The following is a 27,019-nucleotide window of genomic DNA, read 5'->3' as shown; positions in this document are numbered from 1 at the left end:
GCATCTTTATTATCACTGGCTCTATTTATAACAATAATGAGGCCCAAGCATAGAAAAAAATCTTTCTCTCTCACTCTCTCTCTCACTCTCTCTTTCTCGCTCGCTCTTTCTCTCGTAATGCAAGCAACACTAGAGAGATCGCTGCGCCTGAAAAGTTCTGCAACGTGAATCGAGCCCCGAAAATGGCTCTGAAGAGTGGTCTCGCAGTCTAAATGCCGCGACCATTGACTACGTCCTTCCTCTCCTCTCTCTCTCTGTCTATTTTTTTTTTCTCCTCCGTCTTTAGCGCTTGTTTCTCCCAAGGCCTCACCCCGTCCGACTTAGGTTTCTATTTAAGCGCGAATACGCTCCGGCGCAGAGGGTGTACGTATACGTACGAGTGCGGTGACTAACCAACAATCTGCTCCCATCTTTTTCAGAGCCCGGTGCGCACCGCCTGCACTGCACAGGTGCCGCCCACGCGTCTTCGTAGCATCGCAGTGAAAACCGCGCATCATCTTTGCTTTCCATTAGTTCGTTCGTTTATTATTATTATTTATTTATTTTAATTTCTTCATCTTTCGACTCTCGTCGTCTTATTTTTGGAAGCTCGCCGCGCGCGTGCTCGCGATGCGGTGAGGCAGCCGTGCACGGCGCCTGCCAAGACGCGAGATTGTCAGTGGCCAGTGAAGGTGATTGATGACCTCTCGAGCTTTCTCTCGCGGATGCTGCGCGCTGATACTGCTTCTCGATGCACCGTGGGCACAAGATACAAACGGCAACGATTAAGCGGTCCGCGCCATTAGTCACCCAGCCCCGGTATATGTGCGCTACGTGTTACGCGGGAGTGTTGCCATGCCGATGGGTTCACATACAGGCACGCGGATGGAAACGAAGAAAACGAGAAAGCTGTTTCTTTTTTGCGAGTCCTTAAATATTCAGTGCATTTGGTCAATGCCTATGTTACAGAAATGAGAACTACGACCATGAAACCAGTGAGGAAGCACATCGCCGCGCAACTGACAACGGGAGAGAAAATGACAGGCGCAAGTATAGCGGGTAGGAAGCGCACCTGCCCAATTCTTAACTAATGTCGCACGAGCGCCATATCCTCGTGCATCACAAAAGAGAAACGGTGTCGATCCAGTTAATGCACTTGTTGAATTGTACGGGAAGAAAAGCGGTCAAAATAAGTGACGCACAATCAATTGCGATGCGCATAGAATTGGCCATGGATGGGCATATGCCCAGTGGTATGCATACTCAATGGTATACACCCAAAAAACCTAAAATTGCACATTAAATATAAAAATGTAAGGAAGTGATATAGTCCGTTGAATATCATGCGCTATTCCATCATGAGACCAGTGTGCTTAGCCTGTGAGCCGAAATTATATGTGCAAGTTTTACGTTGCGACTTGTTTCATTAGACCGAACAGAAACGCGCGAGCTCTGCCCCATCTTCGTCGGTCAAAATCGTGTACTGTATAAACAACCGATCACGCCGCAACGTACCTCTTCACATTTGTTTCTCTCTCCCAACGGGATGCAAAAACCAAGCGTTGAAACGCACTTTCCCTTGTTGACGCCGGCAGACTCCTCGCGACGCTACTCGGGCGCGCATGCGTAAAAGCTCACGCGTATCACAGCTGTCGTTTCCTATAGGCTGTTCCATTCAATGCTACACCCGTGCCCCGGCGCAAGGCGCTGATGCACCTTCTGGTCGCAGCCGCCTAATTGTACGCATATTAAATAGAATTAAGCGACTGTGCTTATTACCAACAAAACAGCGTACTGACCTTTTTGTCAGCATTGAAATAAAGAAGTCGATTTGGGTAGGTCGTGTAATAGGTATGAGAGATTAGTGGCGGTCAGGGAATGCAACATAATGGTATCGGCAAAATTTATTTAACTGGGCGAACAAACGATCACAGAAAGAGAGCAGACGAGAACAGGCGCTCAGACTAATCACTCAGACAAGTACTGCGCCTGTCCTTGTCTGCTCTCTCTGTGATCGTTTGTTCGCGCAGTTAAAAAATGTTTGCTAATAAGCACCAACTCGCCCAACAACAAGTTCTTCTAAATAATGCTTTCGACGGGAGGGAAAATCCGTAGAATGTTCTGTAATTATACCTAGAAGAAAATGTGGTGCCAACTTCGGCGCCAGCTGTTTAAAGAATCATGTGTATTTTTTATAACGCCGGGATATTGAAGTTACAGCTTGTCTTGAACATGACTTGGCATAAAATTATGGTCGTGGCTGGCCAAGTAAAGCCTTCTTGGATTCAACTCCTCGTGACAACTCCTGGCTTTCCTGTATTTCATCGTGCTCTAAAGTTTTCTCACATACATTATAGAGAAGAAACAAATGAATCAAAAACGCACAATGAGCCAGAGAATCTCTTCCTTCCAGGTGTAGCGACTTGCAAATGGTGTTGCCGACACTTGATATAACTAGCGCGACTGCTTACATTTTAATATCTCCTATATAGTAACACAGCAGAAGTATCATCTTACACGCTACTTTAGTGGGGAACGCACTAAACTGAAGGACGCAATAACTGGTCGCCAGATATGAATTCAAGGTAAACCGGCTCTTTCAGCATGGTGACATCAAAAGCATGGTGACATCCTGGCATTTGCAACAGCTTATCTCTCTATAGGTGATAGTAGGAAACTGGCAACTGCAGTCGAGGGCGGCAGAAGGATCGACCGGATGATCAGATTATTAAATTTGCAGGGATAAGATGGTGTAGGCCAATGCTAGCTTATTTTATTATGTAATTTACGTACATCTATTAGACAATCAAATGTTGCGGAAAAGCCGGTGACTAAAGTTGCAGTTTCTAATATTATCAAATCAAGCCCATCAATCAATCAATGCTGTACATGGGTAAGTATAGATCCCTGAGAGACTCCTACATCGTGCCGTGGATTTAAACTAGAATGGTAAAATTTATGAAAAGATTTCCTGAGAAGTACTGGGCATTGAGTGTTTCATGGCGTTCACTGAACAGTGAACGTGTTCATACGAAACCGATTTTTTTTTTCACGGGAAAATTGCATTTGTAATATTTTCCCGTCCCTGTCATGACTGACTGCCAGCAGAAGTGCGGACGTTGCCTCGTATAGTCGGCAAGCGCTGTTGATCAGGACGCCCCACAGCAATGACAGCGTTGCCACTATCGCCGATACATTCAAAAATTAGAATAAGAATATCAATTTAAGCCAAGCTCCACTCATGTCAGTTTTCTCTAAAGACAAAATTGCCCTATGGAGCGTGCTCTCAAAACTTACTTGCTGAAGTCTTTAAAGCAGTGAATGAAAAAGGCCTACGAGTTAGAATGTCTTGCACATTTCTTTTTTCGCTTGCACAATGTGTAGCCACATTATCTCGCTATAGATATATGCCGACTCTTCGCCATCGGCTTTATCAAAGCGTCTGTGCCGGTTATAGAAAATACAAAGTGGTTTCTTGAAGATCAAAGGCAGCGATATGTGTCCTGTTTCTTCAGGTACAAGCAATGCCCGAAAACCCACTTCTAAACGCGAATTAAATATAACGCTTTCGTTGCATTTAACCTTTACTGAAGAATGAGTTTGAACGGGACGGTAAGGTAAAGGTCGACGACACGGGAAAACGTTCTTTCTTTTTAAGTTTGTGTTCTGTTCTTTCAATTTTTCGCTGTAACACTTTATACCCACTCGATCAGCAGTTGACGATCCTTCTGCCTTAACCTTTACATTATCTTCTACCAAATGATTCTGGATGCTCGAAAGTTTTTGCTGTTTGATGTTCGAAGCTGAGAATAACGCCTGTCCGAAAGCAACGTTAGCATAGCCTACTGCTCTTTCCTTCATCTTACATAACATCTCTCTCTATCTCTATCTCTATCTCTATCTATGTCTCTGTATGTGCTTGTGTGTGTGTGTGTGTGTGTGTGTGTGTGTGTGTGTGTGTGTGTGTGTGTGAATGGGGGGAGGGGAGGGCAGGAGAGGGGAGGGAATGTTTTTTCCGGCTGCGGCTGTGGGTCACGCCATAGACATTCGCGGGTAAACACGGTACAAACGTAACTATTTTCTTCTTGAATTGTTTCCATGTTTTCAAGGGCACGTGTTGCACGTCTGCTATGCGTCATCAAAGAGAGTTGGCGGGATAGTAAAGAATCCCACGCCAGAAACGTGATGGTAGGAGGTTTGTCTCACCTTCATGTCCAGGTGGAGGATGTTTTTGGAGTGCATGTAGTCAACACCTTCGCATATTTGCCTCACGAAGATAGCGCAGGCTTTCTCCGTGAGCACGAAGTCGTCATCAATCACTCGCTCAAAAAGCTCACCGCCTTCGATCCTGCAAGGACAAGGGGACGAAAAAGTTAGCGGTAGAGAAAGAATCATAATAATAGGTAAAGTGAACAGCGTCACCCTCCTCAAAGCCGCTAAACATAGACGTGTATGTTGTTCACTTTGCAAGCACCTCGCCGATGTCATCATTGGGCTGTGTCAAAGCAAACGACTTTAGCCAAGCTGTTAGCTGGCGCGTTCCTCGCAAGGTCACTCTAAATAGAGGGTCACACTAAATTAAAGCCTCGCCTTCCAGACTTCCTGGTTGGCTACAGACACGCTATGCGAGAGGATAAAGACGTGCGGTCGTCAATTTTCTACCACTGACGTCGTCTTGAAGGTGAGGCAATGGGCTGCTTTCGAAGCAGCCGCCACCACAACACGTTTCCGCTTCTGGAGTTCGCCGAAAGAGTGCTCTCATAACAGCATTTTTCTTTGCTGTGTGTTAATCCAGGCCATCCGTCAGCGCAGCATCACTAGCGCAAATCATTCAACGCTAGTCTAGGTGATGTTTTATGTTTGGAAAACCACCAGTATTTTTGTAGAATGCACGGCACGTAGCCAGGTGATCCAGGGTCCGAGCACTGGGACGGAAGCTAAAACTAAGGCCACTTTTTAGCTCCCTCGGAATGTGGCGTCAAATCGAATGTTTCGATAAGTGATTCATTGTTCCAGCAGTGCGGTGCGCCTGTCTAACCTAGGAGGCATGATCGTGCAAGCGGCAACGAACTTCAGCTCTTTATAAAGGTCCAGAGATAAGCGGACCTTCGTACCTGGCGAAATATTTGCCGTGTTGCGTCATTCGTGTTGCGTTATTATTATTGTGTTGTTCTTTTTTTTTTCATAAACGCAATTGTGAAGCAGCTGCCAACTTAAACTGCAAAGGAGGTCAGCCTATCCTTGTTATCGAGAACAAGGGGGGAACGAGCAGGAGAGCTATCGAAAATGGCGCCAAGGCATCTAGAAAGCCGCACAGAAAGATTGAGAAACTGTGCCTCTCGACGAAATGTACAACCTGAGAAGTCAATGCCCATTCTTTCCTGTTCTGCTTTCCTCGTTTTAGTACCAGCATTTTTTTTTTCAAGGATAACAACCTGCGTCGGTTAGTAAGAGTGCTCGACGTGACATTCTAATTCCGATGGCTAGAAAGCTGCAGAAACCGCGGGTAAACCGTAAATATAGCTTGAAAAGTGAATCGGATTCCTCAGACCTCATGTGAAATTTTACTGTATTTCTTCATGCTAATGCCCTTACCACATGAAATACCTGGTCGCGTACAGTTCACAGTTCCTTGTTCTGTGTGTAAAAGTGCGCTGTATTCTGAAATGCGTTACGCATTGTTACAGGCTGCGACCGCAAGCTGTGACCTCAAAGTTCCCAAAACAATGACTGCTGACCGCCGCTGCTCAGAGCCTCGCATTCAACGTCAGAGAGCAGAGAGGCGATTGGCCAAGCAACCTTAATTTGAGACGACTACTCTGGGTGCAATAACGCAGGCCTACGTCGGTATCTCTTTGACGTCAGGCAACACCTCCCCCTGGTCTGTGGGCCAAAATATTTCGACCCTTCCTTGGAGAATATCTCAGCGCTCTTTATTTGCTTTCGACTCCTACGCGAAGAGAAAGTAGCCTGCCGACCGAGCAGCGGACTATATTTTCCTCTGACTTGAGAAAGCGACAACCTCCCCCATCCGCCCACGACTCAGCCGCCCACAAAGCACCAGATGCCCTGGTTGGCACAGGCTCTTCAAATGCGAAGAGAAAAAGAAATAGCAACATAAACGAGAGCCCTTGCCGCGTGCGCTGAGGCAGTCAACAAGAGACGATCCTTCAACAAACAAAACGGTTACGTAAATGTCTCGACAGAAAGGCGTAGCGGTCGGCCTCAAACCCGATCCGCAGCGAGCGAGTATACAGAAGAAGCCTTCCCCAAACAGTGGCATGCGCACTGCTTTGCCCCGATCCTCTCTCCGGTGCAAATTATAGCATGCGCAGCTGCGCTCTGTTTCAAACCTCTCAACCACCGCTTGTCACACGGAACGGCAGCAAAGAAAACACGGCCCGGTTGGCTTCGGTGGCAGCGGTCGCTGGGGCCATGCACGACGAGAGTGTTGTAAAGAATGCGGCTTCAAAAAAAAAAATGGCTGGCTCCCCCGTAATGTAAAGTAGATGTAAGCATGAAATGGCAACCGGCAAAGCAGATTGGCTGGAACTTGGAGATGATACTATCCACAATCTTAAAATGGGTGTCGTGCATATTTGCAACGGCACACCCCACCACACTACACCGCACCACGCCATACTGTGTACTGGTGCATATAGACGCTACCCAGCTAGAAGACGAAAACCGGCTGAAGGCGGTATGACAGGTAGCGAAAGACGCCAGGGAGAGCACGCTGCCCAGCTTGAAGAATTTAAAGCGCCTGAAGGAGGTGCACGTAGCGTGGCGCCATCTCTCGAAGCGACGCAAAACGCGCGCCGCGGAACTCACGGACCGCTGGCGTTCAAAAGAGCACAGGCAACTCTGTCTCAGCGCCAAAGCAATGAAGTGCACGGTGCCCTGTATCTGGCTTTTGAATGTCGCTATTGGAAATGACAAATAAAACTTCAGCGTACTAGAAGTTACAGCTTGAGTGTTATTGTGAACAAAAATTAGGAAGAACTTGAAACAATATTTTTGTAACTTGTTTGGGCAGCAACTAACGTATGTGATGCGGTCCTGTACAAAGGGTTCGGGGCCAGAGACCACATCTTAAGTTTTGACTAGCTGCCTGGATGTTCTCGTTTGAATGCCCGGATAACGGCTCTGGCTTTTGGTTCAAGGTCACTTGAAGGTTGCCCATAACGCAAAGCCAAAAGCATTTCATGCTCAACATTCGCGCGCGACATGTCGCGGCTGGCCATCCCTCGAGCGACAGATGATGTCCGACATTCTATAAGTGCCTGACTGTGCCGATCGTTTGCTTCCCTCGCGTTCTCGTTTAGTTCTGGCAGTCGGTCTGCTCTTGCAGAATGCTAACACTAACGCCTACGTGAGGCACAGAACGTAGTCTCTGGGGTGTCGACGTCCCGACGGCGCAAGAGTGCGCAATGCCAAGAAAAGCATAAACAACGGTCATCCCGTTAAGTATAGTAGGGTTGAATGCCAGGTTAGCGCGTAAAGCGTTGTCGCAGCGGCAGAGCAAACATGACACCGGCCATAAAAGCCCCGTGTCACTCTCCTATTTTTGACACGTGTCATTCTTGCTTACATTTCCCTGAGAGCCGATTGGCCTTCGCCATCCTCATGCACTCGGTAAATGTGTAGGGTCTCCTAGTTGTGTGCGCCATAGGGCTCCCTGCATTTATTTAACTATTTCTATGGCATAATGTTACATTTCTTTCTTGAGTTCAACGTTGGTGCTCGTTGGCGTTGGTGCCGGCGGTAGGTGTGACAATGATGATGCTGTCAGGCGGCGGTTGCCTTGTTCGCTTTAGAGCAAGCGCAATTACCCTCTACCCCAACCACCGTCTATGGCACGACCCATACAAAGACTGCGGGTTTGGTGACGGCGCAGTCACCGATGAAACTATGACGAGCCAAATTTGGCGGCAAGCATGCCAGTGGCATACGTTCCGTGCTACTTCGGTTTTTCATTTAGCCAGTTCAGTTCCCGCAGTGCCAGGCAAAAAATTGCTGCCGCCCATAAGGGCTGCAAGTTATGGTCCACGGATGTAATGCGAACACGCGCGTAAAGCGCAACTGCTCTGCTACTTCGGGACGGCAAGACACAGGTCGTGCGAGCACGCAGCGTTCGCGTAGCAGGCGGCAGGCGGACCGAGTGAATGAAGCCAGCAAGCAGCAGGCTAGCTGGCTCCGATGCGCGCCGGTCAACAGAACCGCGAGCATGCGAAGCCGGCGTGCAGGCCTCGTTCCTCCTCTCTGCTAGGAGCTGCTGTCACCGGCGCGAGCGACGGGGCTCCCCTCCTGGTAGCTGTCAGGGGCCGCGCCGCGGCGGCCGCTATTCCTAGCCCCTCCTTGGCAGCGCTCCCGGGCACTGGGTCGCGCCGAACAAAAGGCCGGCGGGCCTCGCTTCGCATCCGCTCCGGCCCTTGAAGGTTAGAGCATCGCTTTAAATACACACCGCGCGGAGTGCGCGTGCCCAGCGCACATGCTTCGCGGGTCTTCGAGTATTCTAGAACACTATACTTCGAGCGTCCCGTGGTGGCGGTAGTGGCGGTAGTGGCGGCGGTGCTGCTGTGCTGATCTGGCGGCAGGCGGCAACAACATCGACAGCTGCAGAAGCAGCAGTGGCGGTGGCAGACAGGGAGGAAGAAGCTTTGTCTCCTCGCCCCGAGAACGCGCAAGGCCGCCGTGTAGTGTCGCGGAGCCTGCCTGCACGCCTGCAGCTCCCATGCCGATGGTCTCTCTCTCTCCCTCCCACTCTCGTGCTCTTCGTCCTCTAAACCTGCTTTTTACGCGCTCACAAAGCGCGCGTTCTTCTGCTGCTCTTGTCTTCCGTTGAATGACGAGCTCTCGGGTTCTGCTCCTTGCCAGAAGTCTCTTGCCGACAGCATTGCAAAGATATGTCAAACCCGCGTGTCCCGCGTACGCGAGCGGTCATCTGTCCAGGCGCAGCGTGTACAAACTGGAAGGGACGTTGGACCACCACTGGCTCTGATTCTTTCGATGTTCTCCTGCTCAACCTTTTCAAAGCACAACGAAGCCGTTGGCTTCTGCGCACGTCCGCTATTTGTGCCACTGGGGAAGCGTTGCAAACGACAGTAATTGGCGGCGAGGACCAAGCAGGGTTTGTTGATCGGACCTGAAATTTCGACATCTGACTCAGCTGTTGCATAACAACGCGTGCGGTGTGGAAAGCTTGGCGAAGTAACACTTGCTTGACTGCGACGCTGGGGTGCGGACAGTGTATGTCAGAAATTCTCGTATTTTTAGAACCTCGTTAACGATCGGCACGCGGAAAGAAGAAAAAAGTACCGAACCCAGGCTCTCAACGTGAGGGAAAGAAAGGTGCTTTGAATAAATATAAATGTGGGCTGGTGGCGTTCTTGACTTACTCTGCCCTCATTTTAGTGTAGCCCCTTGCTCCTTCACGCAAATTTTTTATGACATGCGGCGCTTGTTCTGCTAACGGATTTTTCGCCTTCGCCCAGAGAACCATCTAATGACACTGGGTATTGTTTCTCAGCTGCGTTTCGTTTTTGCCTTTCCCTCAAGTGTAATGAAAGAGATTCTTTGTTAGCTTGTACGCTTGATTTATTTCTTTAATTTTGATTCCGCGCTTACAACAACCTGCAGTTCTTGTGTCATTTCGTTCTCCCTCGCATAGCAATTACTTTCCAAGAGAATAAAGCTTCCCTTCGAAATTTGCTGTAGTTACTCGTACAGAATGCAACGTTGAGTGCGGATTTCTTTAGCACTGGCTTTGTTCGAATCTATTCAACTTTCAGCGTTACTGAGCAATGTGATGGGCTGTTTTAAATACTTCAGAGACACGGCAATTTAACTTTCTTTTTCTGTACGTTTAGGGGCTACAAGCTTAAACAGCTTTCGCGGCACCAGAGCCATAGGTACGACTGTCCACTGCACTGGTTCGTATTCAGCTAAGGTGGGTAAGTAGCGCCGCCTTCAGGTTGACTCAAGCACGGAAGTCAGAATTCATCGTAATTGAGATTTCTTTTCTTGCCAGTTGCAAACATTGCGTAGGCAACATCGGTGGCTTGGGGACGAAGGCAGACCTAGCATGCATTTCCAAGGCACTGAAACAAATAAACAAGCAAGAATTCGCATAAAACATGATCCCGTTAGGCCTCACGACGACTGTGTCCAGCATGGGCCCGTTCAAATCGATTCTTTCTCCTTCTACGAGGAAAAGCAGATAGAAACCTGACAACGAAACAACGCGACAACGCCTGCGAGCAAGAAAGAAACGCCACAAGCAGTTCAACTCCACAGTCAGACTCCATTACTGACGACTCACAACTCCAGAATGAGGATCATCTGCTTCTTGGAGTCGTCGAAGGCATCGTATAGCTGGAGCAGGCGCGGGTGCTGGAGCGAGCGCATGATCTCCACCTCGCGCTCCACGTCGGCGCGGTCCTCTGCACGCTGAGTCAGGATGAACTTGGCCGCCAGGATCCGGCCCGTCTTTTTCTCCTCGCAGCGGTACACCGTGCCGAATTTGCCCCTGCGCAGCCAAGAGTGCTTCTTAGATCTAGGCAACGGATTGTCGGTAAGCCACGCATCTACTAGGCGTCGACATTCCTGATTTTCCCCACTGCTCAGCTCTCGAGACCACTACGACCACATACTGCGTGCGAGAGTCATTATTTAACGGATGCTACAGAGATGTCTGCCTGGCTGTAAGCCTAGCATACTACTCCAGATGACAAGGATGACACATGAAAGTACCCACTCACGCATAGTACGCAAAGTAACATGCAAATAGGCTGTCTGGTCTAAGGCAGTGTTCCGGAGGAAGATAAAAATTTACATAGAATCTCCTCAGTGAGTTACCTGAATGATGCGTAAGCATTTCGTAGTAACGACGTGGTGTTGAATGGTCGTGCGCTGGTGTGTTTGGTATAATTTCGAGAACGACTGTGAAAGAATTGTGAAACGGAAAAGCGCGGTTGCAACACCTAACCGTTAAGTTCGGCTGATACCGTTTCGATCCGTAGCCACGGCTGCTCCCCAGTTCTGGCTTACTAAAGGTGGGCCTACAGCGTGCCCAATTGCACACGTCACGTGGTCACAGAGACGCGATCGTGCCACTTCTGGCGCGTTCGTCGTCGTCTTCCTCAGCTGGCTGGCTCTATCTTGAAAGCGATCGTCGTACGCGAAGGAGTGACGCACGGACACTTTTCTCGTTGGGTAACCATAGAAATGTTCACGCATCTAAAAGAGCGTACGCGTTGTCACAAACTGCAAGGCTTCGCTTTGTTCTCTACATTGCACTATGAGCTCCGCACAGCGAATTCGCCAGCACTGACCCTAATCACCGTTATGGAAACTCCCTATTACCGATTGATCGCACATAAATACACGAATGTGTCCAGCTGGGTGTCTCTTTTCTTTTCAAGATCGTTGACTCCTCCCAACTCCGACCAAGATCTTGACAGCGCTTCCGCGGTTTCCCTGCTAAGGACAAACTGTGAAGAGCTCCCTGATCAGTGTGCTGTTCGCCCTCTCAACTTTGTCCTCATTCCGCCCTTAATCCTCCTGTGTGCAGCGCTATATTATTCACCACCGTAAGCAACCTGTCTGAAAAATCGACGACAGTTCACATGTCTGCTAGTAGACAACTCATAATTGGCTTTCGTTGTACGCCATTTGCCTAGAATGCGTCCGCACAGACGGCAGTGCGAATGCACCCACCGTCATTTTATCCGGCAACCTATAAGGGCCCTTCCTCTCATGATGGTACAGTAAGATGGTTTACACCCTTAAAAATGAGTAAAGATGTAAAGCGGTCCATAAATCACACCCTCTTCAGTTTTAAGGTTGTGAGTCATCGATAATTCTACACCTTTATCCAACTTTAAGGATGCAAATAATTTTACAGTGTAGAAAGGGCGGGGCCAAAGCGTGGTATCAACAACAGCTCGCTGATCTCAGGCTGGACAACTACGCACTACAGCCCTCCTCTTTCAGTGAGCAAGGCTTCGGTGTGACGTAAGTTCAGCGACTGTTTAAAGCTACAATACTACAAGAGCATTAAGGTACGGCTGTGACACTTTTAATGCCTTGTAACGCGTTCCTCCTTTTTGTCAGCTTTCTTGATCGACTCATTCATTCGACACACTGGCGTTCCGCCAAGCTTAGGTAATTACTACGAAATAAAAATTTCATTATTTGCATAATCAGAAACGCAGGGTTGGGTAATTGAATACTTCCCAGACTTTCCATAACGCTGAAGTTTATCCTTGACAAAAATTTATCGGCCCGCCACTAGCGAATGTAAAACACGCTTATCGAGGGAGAGCTGAAAGCTGCAGCTCGCCCTCTTCAAGAACTGTAAACGCCCATAATCGACTCGAACAGTGATACCGATATTTAACCACAATATAATTCGGGGATTCTCCTAGCACCACCTTTTCAATTTTTTTTCATACTGCGCTGTATAACAAAGTCTGCGAAAAACGAGTACGACATAAACCAAGAATTTTTGTGTTTACGTTGCGGTACAGAAAAAGCTACCAATTTGTGTAAAGCTTTTCAAACATGAAGAGACAAAAAGTAATACTTTGGTTGATGGTTACTAAATACCTGCATAGGTGGTTGTCACTTCACAAGCAGTGATAATCGCACGTCGCAACTTGCAGTCACCTGTGCTATTACTTGCTCTGCCTCAATCACAACCACCTTCTAAGTCTGATAATTGGTTCTGAATTCTTCCATTCGCAGTTAACTTGTCCACTGCAATGTCACGGAGTTTTGGAGCTTGCAGAGCGTAACTTCTAAAAAATGAAGCAGCCTAGAAAGAAACTAAGCGACCACGAAGGACGGGTCAATCGAGATTTTTGGTTGCCTGCCGTTCCCGAGGGGGCAGGTTTTGAAGAGTACATTCCAATCCACCCTGCAATGGTTTGTCTATTTTGTCTGGAGAGTTTCCTGAAGCTTCAGGAAAATTCTCGACCGTGACGCAAAAGAGGTCACCACAAGAGAACATGCAGCGTGGCAAATTTTCGACATGGTTCGCATTCACTTACCTTCCCAACTCATCCCTGAGCTTGTATTCAGTATTGACATCCTGGTTCTTCTTTAACTTTATTTGCCTAGGCTCGAAGGGAGGCTCGGGCTCTGTAAATGAAATGATAGGAGCAACATTTCTATGTCCTCAGAATAAGCACGTAGATGACTACCAAGCCTACTTTGTTCCCTCTATGCGTATACTTGAGTTGAGCAGTGCAGCAAAATGCGGCAGAAGCTTAACGGAGACTTAGACACCTATAAGCATTCGCTTACATGTAACACAACCGCTTGTCTTTTTTTTTAGAATAATGGCATTACAAAGCGAACACGTTCGCCAAGACCATTCCCATAACATGCAAAATCTTTGACGACAGCTGACGATCAGCGACGCAGTTAAGTCAGCGGTACGAAGTAAAACGAAGCGTTGTGATAGTTTTGATTATTATGTTGTATTGAATTATTTCTTTACACTTCCTTCATGTTCGTCTAAACAGAAACTCAAGGTCTATATGCACGGTCTATATGCAAATACATTGCAGAACAAACCATATATTAACCTTCCGCAAATCCCGCTTAAACTAAAAGACCTTTTACTGCATATGTAAAGGTACTAACTGTGACTATGATACAACATGCATTGCGAATATATTTCATTCATTTATTCGGCAAGTGAATTAAAAGAAAGCAGATCATGCAAACTGAAGCAACAGCTTACCATGTTAAATCCTTCGCACGAAGAGAAAGAAAGATTTGATAGACAATTGTCATTATTTTTATTAATTTAATAGCAAGCATTCAGTGCAAAAACAAGAACTGAAGCTGAGTCAGCGTGATATTTAACTCATTTCATAAAATTAATCAGTTTACACTGTTACACACGAAAACCAATTTCTAGCATTTGTAAATAAAATACGAGCTGGCTCGGAGCTAAATGTTGAATATATAGAAAAGATTTAATAAAGTGATATTAATAACATTACACCGACATTCAGCTGACAAATTGCTTCCCTATCTATCGCAGAAGAACGTAGTACCTGAATTATGCATGGTTACATTCATTTAATTTCATAGCATCGATACTTAGTAAAACGAAAAGTACGAGAAACCTACAGTCCGGTTATCTTCTTACCTGGCGAGAGATGTTAGTCATTACCAGCTAAAATTCAGGCACATTTAATGTTCTCCAGAGATTTCTTTCTATATATAAAATCAGGGACCATTAAGGCGTTTGTCAAACATCATTCAGCGTTTCGAAATAACACAGTGAATTTATGCAGACAGCCATTCTTTTCTATTCATTTCTGCAACAACAACCATTGAAACACTTCATCTTGCGTGTTGCCTAAGCATCCGGATCATGAAAACTGAGTACTATAGAGCAAAACAGATTACAAACGCACCAGCAAAACATGTATTGCAAATACGTACGAGCTCAGAACCTCAAATTTCAAGTTCTAATTCATTTCTTTAAATGAGAAGTCGAAACAACAAACTGTCAAAACAGCTTGACACGTGTCCCGGCGCCTTATGGCATAACAGCATGATGCCCCCTCCCCCCCCCCAAAAAAAAATAAATAAAAGAGAACAGCGAGTTGCAAATTCATATTCAAGAGCGTAGTTACAACTTACCACTCACGGCACCAGATGTTATCCAACTGCGTTAGTGACCCATCGTATCCACGTGCACTGGTTAGACACCACGGTATACCCGCCGTTTGATTTTCTACCGGTGACCACGCATTACTAACAATTAAACTCCAGTTACGCAATCATAGATAGCTGAAGGTTCACTAAGAGTCTCTGTTATAACTTCATCCAATTTTCGCTAAATATTACCAGTTGACAGTGAACTCGTCTTCGTCAATAGTACCGGAAGTCCCCACAACGATACTAAAACAATTACTAGCAATAAGGAAAGATGGACTGGTTGTAAATACAAATAAAATGTGGTTTCCTTCTGTACCAGTTTGTCTCGAAAAGCAGATGAAGAGGGCCCAAGTGATCGTTTTTAGTGCGTCTTTCAAGCTGCTGTATCGAGCTCTAAAATACGATTCAACAGTACAGCTAATATTTACACACCTATTAAAGATTGTGTTAACTCTGCGCGATATCATCAGTTGGATAAATCATTTAGATTTCACCATGGAAACGCTGCTCAGAGAAGACGTACACAGAACTTTCTTGTACATCCCTAGGCTCTGCGCATTGTGTCTATATTTTGTTGCGCTTCCACAATTTCCACTCTAAATACTTAACCAGTAATGCACAGGTGATTGTATATTAGGCTCATCCAAATCGAACATCACGCCATGTCTAAACTCTAATTATGCAGTGATAGCGGCGCACGGACTCGGTCGATTGACGTGCTAAATGGCTCCATTAATTGACGTCCACTTACCTTCATCTGGATCTGTCTCATCGACATATATCATAGTAGGCTTGACACTGGAACGAAAGTAAAACGATATCAGTGTCGTCTCGAAGGTGTCATAAGACAGAAGCAATATGTAAATCTCAGACGTAGGCTTCATGCAGGCAACTCGAGGCTGCAGAACTTCCCATGATTTTTTACCCTCACGCGTGATCTCTCGAGTTTTTAGCCTCGTGTTTCACTACACGGAGCAACCATACAGGCTCCAAATTCCCGGGTAGATTGTTGCTTATGGCAATGATTAGGATGATAACAATGATGATAATGATTGTGTTAATCATGGTTCTCAACTGTGGCACGTGCCCATCACGGTAACTAGTCAAGAATCAAGTGTCCAGGAGGAGACATAAGACCAACAAGAATACACAACATCCATGTCCGAATTTCACGCCCACAGTTGCCCCCGTATTCCTCCATTCGTTGCGATGACGGTGGAATGGACTGCAACATGGCCCTGCAACGGGCATTCAATGCGCACCGATTGAGTTCATTGCCTCAATTTGTTTTCCCATTTCACTTATATATTTCACGTATAACATCATAGTTCTCCTTGCTACGATGCTAACGTCAGCATCGTCACAGCTAATCAACGGGTCCTGCTGGGCCGCTGAAATGCTGCTAAGATGCAGCCTGCCTGCAAAATCACCCCGATGAAGTGGAAAGCTCAGTTTAATGTTAATATATTGAGACCCTTAGAAAACGCTTAAGAATGGTGGGTTTAAGATTTTGATCACGCGCTTTTTCTCGGTACAATACCGTAAATATAGACAAAGTGGAGAACAGTCTGACAAGAAATGCTATCAATGTCGAAGAATTCTAGTTACTAACATATCTGTCTTTTTTATCTGCCGAGAACAGTATTAAAGCGTCAATAACTCAACGTCGCTTGAGCCCACGGAAACATTAGCATGAAATGTACGTAGGAAGCGACGTGTGAAATACACTAAGAAAAATTTGCACCCTTTGCATTTTATCTTATCAACAATGAATAATATTTATCTATCTTTCGTGCATTTCTTTTCTTTAACGCCTCGATCCCGGTACTTCCAGATCACTCAAACAGGCCACCTGAACGCCGTCTGGATCCGCCAGTGGAGAGCTTTCGCGATATTTCCTTATAGGCGATTATGAGCCAGGACGACTGGGCGTGATGTTTCGACTGCCTCTTGGGTGAGTAACGAGCCGCGAGCCTCTAGTAAATTTTACTCGGCAAGCTGTTAAAAGCATTTCTCGCAATATTTGTACTCAAACTGTATAGAACAGGTGACAAGTCGGGGCAGGAGAGCTTTCTCAAAATTTCAAGCGGTCTTCATGATCGACAACTTCTGCAGGCTCTAATTCCCTCTGTGAAAGGATAATGCATAAATCGTTGCAGAGCATTATCGTTCCGCTGCTAGCACTTTGCACTGTTCGTTGTATCTATACTGTTTTTGGTTGTAAGGGTGTGAGTTAGAAACTGATTTACACCCTTATTCACATCTAAGGGTGTAAATTATTTTACGGTGCACGCTTCAATACATCTCGAATTTTCAGTTAGATTCCTCCAAAATAGGTGAGATCCGCCTATAATGCGATAACGAAATGCGTGAGCGATGGCGAGATCGAACCACTGTCTTCCAGCGCTAGCAGAGCAGCCCAATGCTCTCACCATTGCTCCACGATCGCACGGATGCTTCCGTCGTGTCAAAGCCGTCCTTTGAAACGCCTGGCGCATAGGCCACGCGCCAGTTTCTGGCATTCTTCCCTAGTGACAGCTAGTGGTTTGAGACGCTGCATCAGACTGCAATCGACTGGATATACCGGATAGAGTGAACAGACCGGATAGACTGCAATAGACTGGACAGACTGGATAGACTGAACAGACCCGATAGACTGCAACACACTGCAATAGACGGGATAGACAGTATATACTGGATAGACTGGATAAACTGGATAGACTGCAATAGACTGCAATAGACTGCAATAGACTGCAATAGACTGCAATAGACTGCAATAGACTGCAATAGATTGGATCGGCCCACATTTTTCAGGCTCCAATGTCCTCGGGATTGACCTTTAGGCCTGACGACGATACCTCCAACATGGGCAGTAGTCTACCTATAATGCTTTCGCATAAAGTTTTGTACTTGGACTATTTTTTTTTTTTTTTTTTTACATTTGACACCGAGCGCGCCCGTGTGCGCCGGCCTTTACTGTCAAGTGAAAACGGGTGTGGAATTCCCCCTAACACCTCCGCTGCAAAAAAAAAAAGAAAAAAGAAAAAGAAACAAATGAAAGCACAACGGAGAGAAGACACTAAACATTGAACTTCAATATCCTTACAGTATCTTGTAGTTGCGCTGCTAACCATTGGCCCTGTTCTTTGTATCTACATGTCTATATAGGGTTTGCAGAAATATAAAAAAAAAATTAATGAGACCACAGTTAAAGTCGCGAAACAAGGCTTGCTATGTCTGTCCGTCCATTATTTCCGTTCCGCTGTTGTCATCGCCCCGTCCTCATTAGGCCACCTCGCCATATAAGGAAGAAAAACTGGCCATTGTGCTCCGCTCTACTGGGTGTCTAACGGGGGTGTCCCACGGTACCTCTTCGATCGCGATCTAGCCCGATCGGGATCGAATTGCTCAACAGCGACTGGCTCTCTTCCACAGCTTGCGCAAAGAAGCCACCATTTCCTCCCGAAGCACTAGGCATGTGTGCGAGAAGAGGCAGGAGTTTTCTGCCTTGCGCCGTGGGCATAATGTATGAGATAACCTGTGAGCTGTAGCAGAGTGTATATCGGCAAAACAGAACGATGCACTAATGGCGACTCAAGGGAACAAAGTTTATCGATTAGGAATGAAACAGAGTTACAGCTACCCTTGCACTGTGCCTCCTGTGGCTACGTGCCGCAATTTCATAACACGCGGCTGCTAGGAAAGAGCCGGGATTATTCGTTGGCTCGTAAATTGCTAGAATACTTTCAGACAAAGAAAAATGGTGATTTCAGTATTAGCGTTCCGTCGGTTTGGCTTCACAAAAGTAAATTTCAATTTTTACATTGCGTTTGTTGATAGTTTCTCTGGCTTGTCATAGCTTGCCTTGCGAGTGAAGGCTATCTTGACAGCATTCCTGCGTGTGCGGTGAGTGTAATAGTTTTGCGGATGTATGTTCTTTGGCTACACCTTGCGCCCCAGCTAAACTTAGGCAAGCTGTTCAGAAAAAAAGGATTTAAAGAAACACGGTGAAAGATACAACTTAAAACCTGCGGCGTTCGGTCGTCAGTGTTCTGACCAGTGAACACCGTACGTTTTACAATTATATCTTAATAAAGGGAAAATCAGAGATCCACCCGTTCGTAGCAGATGCTACACAGGAAACCCATACGGTTTCCTCGAAAGAAAAGCCTCGCAGTTGAAGAAAAAATCGTCCTGGTCCGGGACTCGAACCCGCGACCACCGCCTTTCCGGGGCAGCCACTCTACTATCTGAGCTAACCAGGCTTCTTTTTTCTTTATTTCCAGCTTGACTACATGCCTCAAAAGAGTTTGTGATCATAGATCACACTCGTTTTATATGTGTCAAGGTATCAAGCATTGGCACCACAGCTTCATTACAGTCATTCGTCTTGTACACGTCTCGTACGTTCCCAACCATTTCCACAAAATATTCATACACAGATCGGCCTTTAACATCACAATGTCTATATGCCAACAGACTACGCCAGACTGCGTGCAGCCCAAGTAAAAAGATAACATTCATCGGTTCAAAATCGAGTTCAGGTGGTAAAAAGCGAATGCCATCTGAGCTAACCAGGCGGCTAGCAGATGGCAGGGCGAAGTCGATTTTGTCAACAACTCGAAGCAAAGGTAACAGTTTGGGTGGATGTCTGATTTTTCCTTTATTAATTACTTCTCTCCACCTTGTAGGCTTCCGCAGAAATATTACGTCAGAATTATATCTCGCACCGTGTTTCTTAATATATTTTTTTAGTTGAACAGCTTGGCTAACATTAGCTGCGACGCCCTATATATTGGTGCTTTATGGAATGAAATTAATATTGCTGCCAGTTTGGCGCTTTCTGTCTCCTCTTGTTCCTTCTGTTGGTTTTTAACCTTGCGCCCCACATTATTCCTGAGGCAAGAAGCCAATCGTGAGCGAGAACTTTGATCCCAATCGGGCTCGATCAAGATCGAAAGAGCGCCGTGGGATACCCGTATAATTCGTGCCCTTGCGGCAAAACTCCCTCGAGAGTCGAGAGCGATAACCGCTGAGCTACCATGAGACATTCGCGCATGATAATTTATAAGTGGTGTTGCGCGTCCTGCAAAATCTTGATAATGGCAGCGTCTGTGCATGTATTTCGGAGGCCACAGCGGGCAATATTGCAGATGACGATGACGATGTCGTGCGCATTGCGAATGAGTTGTTCTTGATAAGATGATGGCGTTAGCTGTGAGAACCTGCAGGCGCACCGCCAGTCAGTTACGCGAACGCTAGCACCGCGGAGAGTTTTGGGCATCCGTCCCCCCGGAAACACGGACTTGGAACCGCGTTCCTGCGACTTTCCGGGAGAGGAAAGGGAAAGTAGAGGGAAAGGGGAAGGGGGCAAGGCGCGACAGCGGACCTGTTGTTTTCTGGAGTCGGTAGAAAATAAGGGGACAAAGTGTGCGCTCGCGCTGCAAAACACTGCTGATAGATGAGGAGCCGCAGGTCTTGGACGCGTTCCCAAGCCACGGGTTGTTGATGAGCTCCCTTTCTGTTTCGTTCTTCTTTTGTTATTACTCTCAAGTTTTCCCCCACTCTTCGCTTTCGCTTCACCTCCGTCTGACTGCACCTCCTCCTTCCCATGGAATCGGCCTGCATTGTGCAAGCTCGTAAAAAGCTACAGCTTGCGGGTGAACTCTGCATTGTTTTGGACGGCTTGAAACACGAGTCTCGCTACCGGCTGGCGGCAAGGAGATGCGGACATCCTGCCTTTTGCAACCACCGGAGCCACTTTCTCCGCCGGGTAACGAAACTCAGAGGGTTTTATTCTGGACGATGTGCAATTCTGGCGTGTTGTCGAATTGGCCATCTTCACAGCTTTGACTGGATCAACGGAGTGATTGCGCCCTCTGTCATTAGCTAGAAGTGCCCACTTTGTGGAATTCCACAAGGTGGCAGAATGTGAGCGTCCTCAATAACACTGCCGCAGTTAGGAGAGCAGCATGCCGTAAAAACACATTATAACATTCTTCGGTGTGACTGTGGGTGCATAAACCTGTATGGTAGCTCATCGTATATTATACTCATTATGTTGGCTAAAAAGGTTGTCCGAGGGCATGTGTCGATCAAGAAGTTATCTTACAGCGCTGCATGTAGTTCCAGCTTGTCACAAATATTGACGATATATATTGAGTCAAGTCAAAGAAGGTGCTTGAGGAAAAGCTAGTGTTGTTGAGTGTAGTGCATGAAGCTGGTCAGATACTGTAAATCGCAATGACGTGTTATGATTAGTTCATATTAGAGTTCGCATTTTTGTAACGTAGCCGGAGCTGAGATAAATTGTGGCTAGCTTAATGGAAAAAAAAGAACAGTCGCGTATACAACGACGGGCGTACGTTCCGACTCCCAACTGCTAATGTATTTCCAATACCATTCTGCCCCCCCCCCCCTCTCCCTCTTATGCGGCTTCAGAACGAACGTTAATCCACATATACAAATTAAAGAGCGCCTCTGGCCTCTCCACTAAACATCTTACATTACAAATCTAAGATTTGAAGACTAATGGCTCGCGAAATCGTTCATGACGCAGGCTTCTAAAATACACAACATCAAAACGCAAGGCTTCTGACAGATTACGATATTATAGGTGGCCCGTTTTACTATCTGCGCTCGTATACGATTACCGGCAAAATGCTGCAAGAACATAGCTGATCTAACCAGATTAATGCGCCTAATAGGTGTGGAAGTGGATGTAGAAGTTCGCGGAGAAGTACGTGAAATGTCGAAACGTTAGGGGACATTCACTGACATCAAGCACGCGTCGTATTCACTACGGGCATATTAAGAACGCCGTGAACTTTCATGTATTTTATTGTGATTATGATGTATGAGTGTGACGTAATAATCACCTCTGTGCAGTCTTAATACCGTCAGCTATAGCTTTAACGAGAACGCGAAATGGCCCACGTAGTTTCTTTTATTGAATGAAACAATAAGGTCGCCTTAGAGTCGCCTGTCTTTAAATTCCAGATAAATTCCATAGGAAGGACCTGTGCACGCAGCTGTTTTCAAGCATGAATATAAGCGACATCAAAACTTCCACATGAGGCCTATATAGCGGGAAACACCACATGGCCACGATAGGAAGACGCTCGATATCCTTCGCAGATACATGCCAATCTGATAAACGGGTACATCAAAGACAGCGAAGCTGTACCAGCGTATACAACGACGAGTTCCCACATGCACACTTCAGGAGCACTAGGGGTCTATTTGCTGGCTGCTCATAGTAACGGCGCCCACGCAAGCCTGCGCTGCGGCAGAACGCCAGTAGCCTTCCCCGCCGCTGGCGTACAAACGACGTAGACCCGGCGATAAAACACGACCTGCGTAACGAATAAGGCGGACTGCTGCCTGAAAACACCGCGCAAATTAGTTGCTGTCTATTGCAACCATTCATAATTACGATAAAAAGCAAGAAACTAGTCAGCACTTACCACCGCTAACTCTGTACAGTGTGACGATTGTGACGTAACAACACAGGTGAGCTTGCACGATTTCATTTATCAAAGGGATGTTTCTATAACCGCGTATCGCTAGGAAACATGCGAGTTCGCGCACATTGTGAAGCGCTCTCCGAGCGCTTCAACACACCTCGAATTTTCTGTTAGATGCCCCCAGAATAGATGAAGTCCATTTATAACGCTATAAGGAAATGCGTGACCGATAATGGGAACAAACCTCTGTCTTCCGACACAGCCACTCTAATCATCGGGCCATGATCGTACGCAAACTTCTCGCGCGTCAAAGTGGCTCTTTAAATCGACTGGCACGTGCGCGACGTGCCATTTCCTGGCATTTTTTTACCTCGCGGCAGATATCGATTTAAGACGCTGTGTTCAAAGGCAATGTCTTCACAACCGGCCCACATTTTTCCGACTACACTGTCTTCTCGATCTGCCCACGTCTTTAGGCCAGTGGGTGAAGTGTGTCTCTAATTCTGTAGCATTAAAATTTGCAATTCTCGCAGTGTGTTGACATTCGATACCGAGCACGTCTCTTGGAGCCGGCCTCCACCGCTGCACGAGAACGGTGGCGAAATTCCCCTTAACATACTTCCCGCAAAAAAGAAGAAAGAAAGAAGCACAAGCGGACAGAAAGAGATGTTGTAATGTCACTTAAAGGCGGTCCGTGCCTCCTGTCAGTTTTCGTTCGCGTCCTCATTAAAATTATTTTTTTCTTTGCTGTTATTTATTTTTTGCCACACCGTGTCTTCTACAATCAACGACCAACTAACTCACAAGAATAGTCTACTTGCTGAAACGGTTTTGACACGTTTCGCTGCTACCTGCGCGCTTGCTAGAAGCAAACGCAGAAAAGGTTGTCAGGGACACAAGCCAACAGATATGCACAGCGCCGCGTAATACAGCGCGGGTAGCAAAACTGCAGCTCTGTAATGGGCGTGACGATACTTGGCACGCTTGCAAACACCGGACAGGGTTGATGTGCGCTTCCCCGAGGAGTTAGAAGCCTTACGACCCTTATAGTTAGCACTACAGTAATGTTACTGCCATGTGCATAATGGATAACCCTAACGAAGTGCCATTTCAAACCCCTCATTTTTGCATTGAATGAATCCTAAATGGCACATCATGACTCGTAAATGATACGCAGGACATCACACGTACAAGCGTGTCTGTCAATTACGCCGTTCATGGAAAACAAAGTGCTCAGGTTTCTTATAAATCACAGTGGCCGCACGTTTTTGGCTCACCGGTTAACGAAGCTCTTTCTTCACGCGGCAAAAAAATAGGAGTACGTTTGGCGAAGTCGCAAAATATACATGACAATTTTGAGCCAAATTATTTGTTTCGGGCTGCGCAAACGCCCGAAGCTCAGAAAAAAATAAAAATCTTATATGTGCTTCCATAGAAGCGTCTTCGAAAAGCCCTGTATTTCCTTTTTAACGATCTCCCAGAATATATCAAGATCAGAACAATCAACCCACCGAAGTCAAAGATTGTTCATGGTAGCAAAATAAACAAGGGCATTTCATCTAAGAACTCGCCGTTTCACACGCATTTACACGAAATGTGGAGATACGGACAATAGACTGTGTTCCGCAAGAACACGTCATTCCTTTGACGCTCTAGGAGGGCCTCGCCGTTTTGCCCGTCAGTCCTGTTCTGCTGAAAAGGTTCCTTCTTCAAAGTGGTGTGCCTTTTGTTTGGCGCCAATCTGAGCTCCGGAAGTTGACTAAGCTCTCCTTTGCGAGTATCAAACAATGTCCGATCATTTAGAGGGCGTTTGCTGCAGGGGGTATTTGGTGCAAGGAAAAATAAGCAACAACCACATCAATATACACTAATGTTCAGAGAGTGGGTCGCCCGCTCGACCACCGGACACAGCTCGCTTTCGCGATGCCCTACTCTTCAATGTAAGATAATGTGAAGCGATTTTAACAGGAACCTCGTTTGAAGACAGCTATTGGTTGGTAACCTGCAGAGCAATACATATTATGCGGGGTGCACTAATAGGTAAGCCTTGGAAGTCATCTAGAACAGTGACTGCTGGCGATACCACAACGGCTATAACAACAATGGGTGTGGTCCAATTCTAGCCAGCAATATAGATATATAGTTTGAAGGATACGACGACGGCTTCGAGCTCAATTATTGGAATGCATTCGGAACGCGTCTTTGCGACTTGACGTCACATCGCGTCGACAAAAAATTTGTAAAGAACCAAGTATTGTTACATTTTAACTCTTGCGTGCTCTAACCTAGACAAAGCCACAACGAGGCTCACTGTAAGTGCAGACAGAGCATAAATGCCCTTCCTTGTGCGCAGCCGAAGTTTCCGCCGAGCTTCCAGGCAGGATTATCAGCCGCCACTTTGTTTGGACAACCAAAGTAATCTTCATCGTTCTTAACTACGATTCTGTCTTCGCGAAGCTGTCTTTTGTGTCGTCGGCATTGGAACGATACTTAATATGGACGCTGTCTTCGCAGCTTTGTATTTAGCCGCCTATGGGGCTCCGGCGGATCCGTAGGATCCGTAGGATTAGGGCTACAACAAACTGAATCCGCCAGTTTTTTGTAGCCCTAATGTAATTCTTCTGAACCAGACGAGCTATTATCAGACGATTGACTTCATTACTGGAACCAACGTGAACGTTTTGTTAGAAAGCTGAACTCTAAATGCTTGCCCACAGTCACCATCTTCCACAGTCACCGGCATGTCTACCAGTCATCATCTTTTGCACGCATAGATACAACAATATACTGTATATGCCATCAGATTTCATTTTCTCTTCTTCACAAGGAATGACTTTTCTAGCAATATTTCCAATATACGGGTGGATGTCTGATTTTCCCTTTATCAATATTTCCTGCGTACGTAATCCTTGTAAGACTAAGCTCCTTGTCTTAGTTATAAGAAGTGAAACCGTTTGATTAGCTTGTATTTTGGAAGTGCTCATGGTATTGTTGGCGCGCAAAAACAAGAGTGAAGGAGTAGTAATTGTTGGACTTGTTAGTGAAACAGAGCTATCAGAAGAGAGGCACGAATAAACAGACATCCACAGAGAAAGACAGACAAGGCAAGCATTACTACACACTGTTTACTAGGCCTTCAAATGTCACCTATGTTGAGCCCAATACTTGAAGGTTGTTCGCATTGCCTGTAATATATAGGCGACTTTTGAAGGTCTAACAGAGATAAGTTATTTGAAGGCAGAGAAGTCGGCCTGAGCTAGCGTGCTCTGACCTGCTACATTGCACAGGGGAAGAGGGAACGAGGACGTAAAGGCTGGATGAGCGATGATGATGTCGTAAAAGAGCGGTGCACAACGATGAAGGCAAGTTCAGAATTCTGATCGTTACGCAACCAAGTCCAAAAAAGTCATTCGGAAATATGATCCCCTTTCCTGAGCTTGGCTGGCGCCACTAATCCAATCGAAACTGCATAAAAAACGTGCAACGAAGAACCTTGCGTGTGGGCTTCTCCTGCGTGAGCAGCACAAGTGCCAAGAAAGGTCTTGACAGTATTCAAAGAGCAGCGATAAGCGGCTCCACTACGACAAGGAGCTGCGTGGCGCTTTTAGCGGCCGGAGCCTGCAGGCCACGCATTTGGTAGCGGCGCTCATCTTGCCTGTCCACTATGTATGCGTATAATTTCCGAGCCTTTTTCTATAGAAGCGAGTGTGCCTAGTTAAGCACTGCTCCAATAGTAACAAAGCTGGTAAGAGTTCCAGTAAGAGAAGGTGTCTCAAGTAAGGGGACTGCTTTTCTCAATGCTGTTGCGCGCTCATATCTTTTCCGTACAGCACACGTGGGTCGCGGAGGCGACAATGCAGCAGGTCTTTTCTGTTTCCCTTATCCCGTCATGAATGTCGCGATGCCGGAGGCAACGTGCGGTCTTGCGTCAACAAGCAATGTTATCTTCAGATAAAATAGCCGGCCATCGACCATACGGCTCACTTCCCCGTTGCCAATCTTTCGCGCCATTAAATTTCATTCGCTTGCTTGAATCTTAGGAAGCAATACACAAATATTCTTAATGTAGGAAACAAATAACAGCAACCACGTGTTCGACCCAATTACAAAGCGCGCGAAGTCGTCACGGCAGAGCAAACGTTTTCTATCCCACTTTCGATATCAATCTTCGTCTATGGTATACGTATAGGCAATTCGGTGCCTTCTTTTCACCTATTTACTTAGTTTAATAATATTTAATTATTTGCCTACGATAAATGCAAATATTGCAAAAGAAGCCTTTTTTGACGGCGCAGCAATCTTTGCCGGAAAGGCGCTCAAAGTTTCGCGGCGTTATAGCGGGCCCCGATGTCTGCGTCAACAGAGCAAATAAATAGGCAGCATGCACTGGGTGCGCCGACAAGATACGACACGAGACATTCCAAAGATGTGCTTTTTTTTTCTAACTTTATGTTCGTGTCTGTGTTGGCACGAACACTCGTGACCGGTATGTAGGCTAAGGTCACTGAGGCTTCCCCTCTTCTCTGGAGTCGCGCCCACGTGCCCCATTCACATTACTTCAAAAGAAACACGACATATGTATGCGCTGGAAAGGAGCCTCTCTTCTAAACGTATCTCGGCTTTGCTTGCACTCAGTGCGCAGTACTGAGGTGTCACACGAGAGAGAAAAAGAGAGAGGGGGGCGTATATAAGTAAGGCAGGGATGTTAACCAGTCAAGAGTCCGTTTGGCTACCCTACGCTGGGGAAGGGAGAAAGGGAAGAGAAAGAAGAGAGAGTAGATGGGGGGGGGGAGCTATAGAGACGTGCGCGGACTGTAGTACAGTCAAAGGCGCTTGTACATACCAGACATTCTCAGAAAGCACACAAGTACCTTCACTGCCTTCTGAGCTAA

At 46.4% G+C, this 27,019-nt stretch overlaps 1 protein-coding gene across 4 annotated transcripts in view; it reads right to left on the bottom strand.

The window, feature by feature from the left end:
- LOC126536862 (myosin light chain kinase, smooth muscle-like) overlaps positions 1–27,019 on the bottom strand; it is a 163,626-nt gene that overhangs the window by 15,444 nt on the left and 121,163 nt on the right. For all 4 annotated transcript variants that reach the window (XR_007600718.3, XM_055073567.1, XM_050183884.3 and 1 more), the window contains exons 2-5: positions 15,413–15,459; positions 13,032–13,122; positions 10,301–10,507; positions 4,186–4,327 (exon numbers count right to left, since the gene is read on the bottom strand). Coding sequence is in view for 3 of the 4 variants with exons in the window: in XM_055073567.1 (XP_054929542.1) it covers positions 4,186–4,327; positions 10,301–10,507; positions 13,032–13,122; positions 15,413–15,446 (474 nt within the window). In the remaining variant the exon portion in view is untranslated. The remainder of the gene's footprint in view (positions 1–4,185; positions 4,328–10,300; positions 10,508–13,031; positions 13,123–15,412; positions 15,460–27,019) is intronic.

The sequence above is a fragment of the Dermacentor andersoni genome, chromosome 4 (genome assembly GCF_023375885.2).
Source record: "Dermacentor andersoni chromosome 4, qqDerAnde1_hic_scaffold, whole genome shotgun sequence".
Classification (NCBI taxonomy): domain Eukaryota; kingdom Metazoa; phylum Arthropoda; class Arachnida; order Ixodida; family Ixodidae; genus Dermacentor; species Dermacentor andersoni.
Note: the sequence above shows the minus strand (reverse complement) of the source record. Positions and strands in the feature narration are given on the sequence as shown.